General features: G+C 33.7%; 1 protein-coding gene across 1 annotated transcript in view; it reads right to left on the bottom strand.

Moving 5' to 3' along the window:
- Positions 1 to 3,509: 3,509 nt before the first annotated feature.
- LOC106293714 overlaps positions 3,510 to 4,337 on the bottom strand; it is an 8,411-nt gene continuing 7,583 nt past the window's right edge. Inside the window, exon 3 of the mRNA XM_013729370.1 lies at positions 3,510 to 3,672. Coding sequence (XP_013584824.1) covers positions 3,665 to 3,672 — 8 coding nt within the window. The 3' untranslated portion in view covers positions 3,510 to 3,664. The remainder of the gene's footprint in view (positions 3,673 to 4,337) is intronic.

Here is a 4,337-nt window from a genome sequence, read left to right on the forward strand (position 1 = left end):
ACGGTTTTTCCCATTGGGTTTTCCATGACTAGGTTTTTAACGAGGCACCACGTATACAAGATGGATGATCAAGGGGGAGTGTTATAAGATAAACATTGAAATGATCATCCACTTCTTTACCAAACTCAAGCACTATGATCATTCACTCCTTTACCAACTCAAGCACTATGATCATCTACTCATCAAGCACTATGATCACCCACTCATTTACCAAATTAAGCACCATCTTTGTTATTTTATGTATTGTTGTTCACTATAAATACCATCACTCATCTCACTCTTTTGTACACCATAACAAATAAGAGTTTATAATCAAAGAACCATTACATCTTCTTCTTCTTCCTTATAATAAACTTTCTCCCTTATATTAGTGTTATTTGCTTCCTATGGGTATTAAATTTTACTCTTATTTAAATTTCTCGATACTATAAATTATAAGTTATTTCATAACACAGGTCAATTTGTTAATGAAGCACTAGAATAATAGTAGAATGATGATCCTTTTTTTGGTGTTGAGGCGGTAAGCCAAGTCAAATATTAGATTTGTTTCCATCTTAGTTCAAGCTAAGTCCAAAACGTAGACTATGCTCTCTAATAGACATGTTTTGTTGTCGTCGCTCTGAAGATTTTATGTCTTTATATACATTTGAATTCCCCTAATATTCAACACTATATTCATTAGATCACATATGGATCGGCCAGTTTAGTCATATACAAATAGTTCAACACTATAAAGCTTCTTTGTTTAGTTGGCGTTTGTTCTTTTCATTCATATTTGTTTTTGTTTAGCTCTGCAGGTTTTCATAAGCACTTACTCGAATGTTACTTGTCATGAATTTTATTTCCCCAGACTTTTCAATATAGAAAGGTCAAAATTATATAGACTTGTGTGTGTACGTGTGTATTAGTGTATATATGAAATGTAATGATTGTAGTTTCCTTGGATATGTAAAAGGGCTGTTTTTATTTCTCTCTTTTCATGTTCTTTCACTGTCTCTATGAATAATCTCAGCAGCTTGTGATCATTACTTATGAAACGAACCACATAGTTTTGCTAAAAGCAATTAACATCTGCACAAATAGCAGACGAACAAAAACATTGTTGTTGAAGGAATAACAACTACACATAGGGATTAATGTCAAACACATCTCAAAATAATATCTACGTCGTAAGTTTACCCACCTAGTACTTTCATTTTATTTTCACGTCTTCGTAAAAAATATCCTTGAAATCATACAAATACAAACAAAAATATACATACGTGATACATGTGTATATCTACGGGTGTAACGACAATTCCCGTCAGGAAAAAGAGAGAGGGGAGAGGTGTTCTTTTTTCTTTTTCAATCTTTTCCTTTTTCATATAAAGTGTACAAAACAATTTGCTATATTATTGAATTGCATATTGCATTGCACATAGATTTGATGTTTGCAAATTTTGGTGTGAATTCTAATTCTGCTTCTATTCTAGTTTGAAATGGTTTTGTAAGCTTTAGAGTTCTGGTTGGTACGTTTAAGAACATTACATTATGATGATTCAGAGAGTAAATTTTCTTGGCAGTGGATAATAGAAAAAATGAAAATAGACTATACAATGTCATACCAGCTTTGTTTCCATTATTATTTTTTTTTTTTTGGATAAATGTGGTTATCCCGAAAACTTTATTGGCCCAAAAACCAATCCTACGAGATTCATAGAAATCTGGATTTTCTTGTCACTTAAATAAGATGTCTATGGATGGCCATTGCTACTTAAACTCAAGGTGAAAATTTCAGCCAGAACTCTTTTACCATTAGACCAAAGCAACTTGGTTCTTTGTTTCCATTACTTCTTACACAAAAACTTGTGATTATTAAGAAAAATACATTGGTTTCGAATATTTCCATAAATTATTTTTTAGTTATCTGCATGTTTACCGCCCCCATTCACCATTTTCGTTAAGGTTCACATCATGTGATCCTTGGAAGATTGTTTTTCATAATAAAGAATTTAGACATCCAGTCAATAATTCGTTAGATATCGTGAATATGGAAGAAAAAAAACATAGACATCAAACTGCTTAAAACGAGAGATATGAAAGTCTGTATTTATTATTTGTTGCTTAGTAATAAATACTAGAGTAGGGGGAATTGTCACATTAAATACTGAGTGAGAAGAAAGCAGCATCAAATGCAAATCCAGCTAACTCATTTATGAGATTGGTTGACCCACATTACCAAACAAAAACATATTTTGGCCTATGACATGTTAGATTGGTGTGCCTTATTCATTGGTTCTTTGCAGCTCCCAACTTTAATTCTCATTCTATATTTCATGTGATTGTGGTTTTGAAATTAATAAACAAGCATGAGAACTGAGGAAGCAAAGGATGTATCAAATTGAGTATGAAATTTTAAGCATTCTTGGGTGATATTGTGTAAAAGGTAGCTAATAAAGGGGCATGTGATCGGTAATAAATGGGACAGTGAGAGGGCAAGATCGTCCAAAAAGTAATAAATTTTGAAGAGGTTTTTTGGTGACATGTCCATATTCACCGGTTGGATCGTGTGCACGTGACGGCTCTTTACATGCTTTCTCATTAATTTCACCATTTTTTTCTTATTTTTATCAGCATTTCTCCATTTAAAAAAATAAAATAAATATCACTGATCGCATTAAGATGGTCAGACCTCTCAGGATCCGGACAGCCCAACACCGCAGGGAACTTCGCATCACGACAAACGCATTCGTCATCTGTTTTTCCCCCCATGTTGTATTTTGCCCAACGTACATGTAAAAAACATTAAACTTTTTTATTTCGTCGCTTTTGAATTATTAAAATAGATATTTGAACAATACCAAAGAAATATCCACAGAAAAGCCTCGTTCATATTTAAGTTGTTGGGTTTTAGATTACTCATTTCAGGCTATGATATTTGATTAGTTGGGTTTGGGTTGATAGAACGAGGTTTAGGCGTCATGGGTCCAACAAAAAGCAATATGTAGAGATGCAATAACCCAACATTAACATTTGGAGCTTTGAAACGTTAAACCGGAAGCGGTTTAGTTTTTCCTCTTGTAACTTGCAAGTCATGGAGTAGCGTTCTATTGTAATGTGATGGTCTCAACTCTCAAGCAATCCTAAAGAACTGTTCTCGAGCCCAATTTGATGACTGACATAGTGATTAACTTATAGCTATACGCTTTCAGATGAATGAATATCTTCAATATGGTCGGTTCTTAATAAGTGCTATTTGACCCAATGGATCACTTTTTTTTGGACAATTTTGAAGCTCATTCACAGGAAAAATGCACTAGCGGAATCATCCACTCTCCTTGTATTAGTATAAATTTTCTGATATTTTTCTGCGTCTAGTTTACTCCATTTACATGTTGCCTATCTAACGGAAGAAGAAAACTGTTAAGAAGTTACAAAACCATGCATGCAATGCAATGCCCTTTCAGAGAAGGATGCAAAGTAATGAGATGCAACAAGTTTTGCTCAATCTGTTATTAAATGCAAGGTTTTTCATATCATTAGTTGTAGCTGAGATCTAAGACAAGTATGGTACAATAGCATCTATGGAATCTTATGTACAAAGTGATATACAAGAATCAAAATAAAACATTTCTCGCAGTTTTGTCTTTTATTTTTTTTTGTCTCTTTAACTACATTCTAAATACTAAACACATCACTACAAGAAAACACATGCTTAACGACGAAATTTAACGAGGAAAAACAATCCTCGTAAATTTACGTCGAGTTTACGAAGAATTTAAGTGAAAAACTAAAGTCATCGTTATTTCCTCGTAACGTAACGACAAAAGTGTTTCGTCGTAATGTGGATATAACTTTACGAGTATTTTACGAGAAAAAACTATTTCCTCGTAAATACGACGTAAACTTTGCGTGTTATTTACGAGGAAATAGTTTACGTGTATTTAGCGAGGAAATTTTTGAATCCACCAACTTTGTAGGTGTTACACGTTTTTTTTGGCCACCTAATTAATTTTCGTCGTAAATTCATAGGAAACTTGCAACTACCAGATTCGAAATTTCCTATAAATATGGATGTTTGAACATCATTTTAAACACACCAACAACAAAAAACGTGAAAAAAATGGCTGGCTCCGGGACTATTTACGAGTTGCGGAAGTGGATGTATATGCATAGAGATGCTAACGGGAGAGTGACGAAAGAATACCTTGCGGGTCTGGAGACATTTATGCATCAAGCAGATTCAACACCGCTCGCCCAAGAAAGTGGTAAGATGTTCTGTCCTTGTCGGAAATGCAACAATTCGAAACTGGCAAACCGTGAAAATGTTTGGAAGCATTTAATAAATAGAGGTTTCA

Source organism: Brassica oleracea, chromosome C5, assembly GCF_000695525.1.
Source record: "Brassica oleracea var. oleracea cultivar TO1000 chromosome C5, BOL, whole genome shotgun sequence".
Taxonomy (NCBI): domain Eukaryota; kingdom Viridiplantae; phylum Streptophyta; class Magnoliopsida; order Brassicales; family Brassicaceae; genus Brassica; species Brassica oleracea.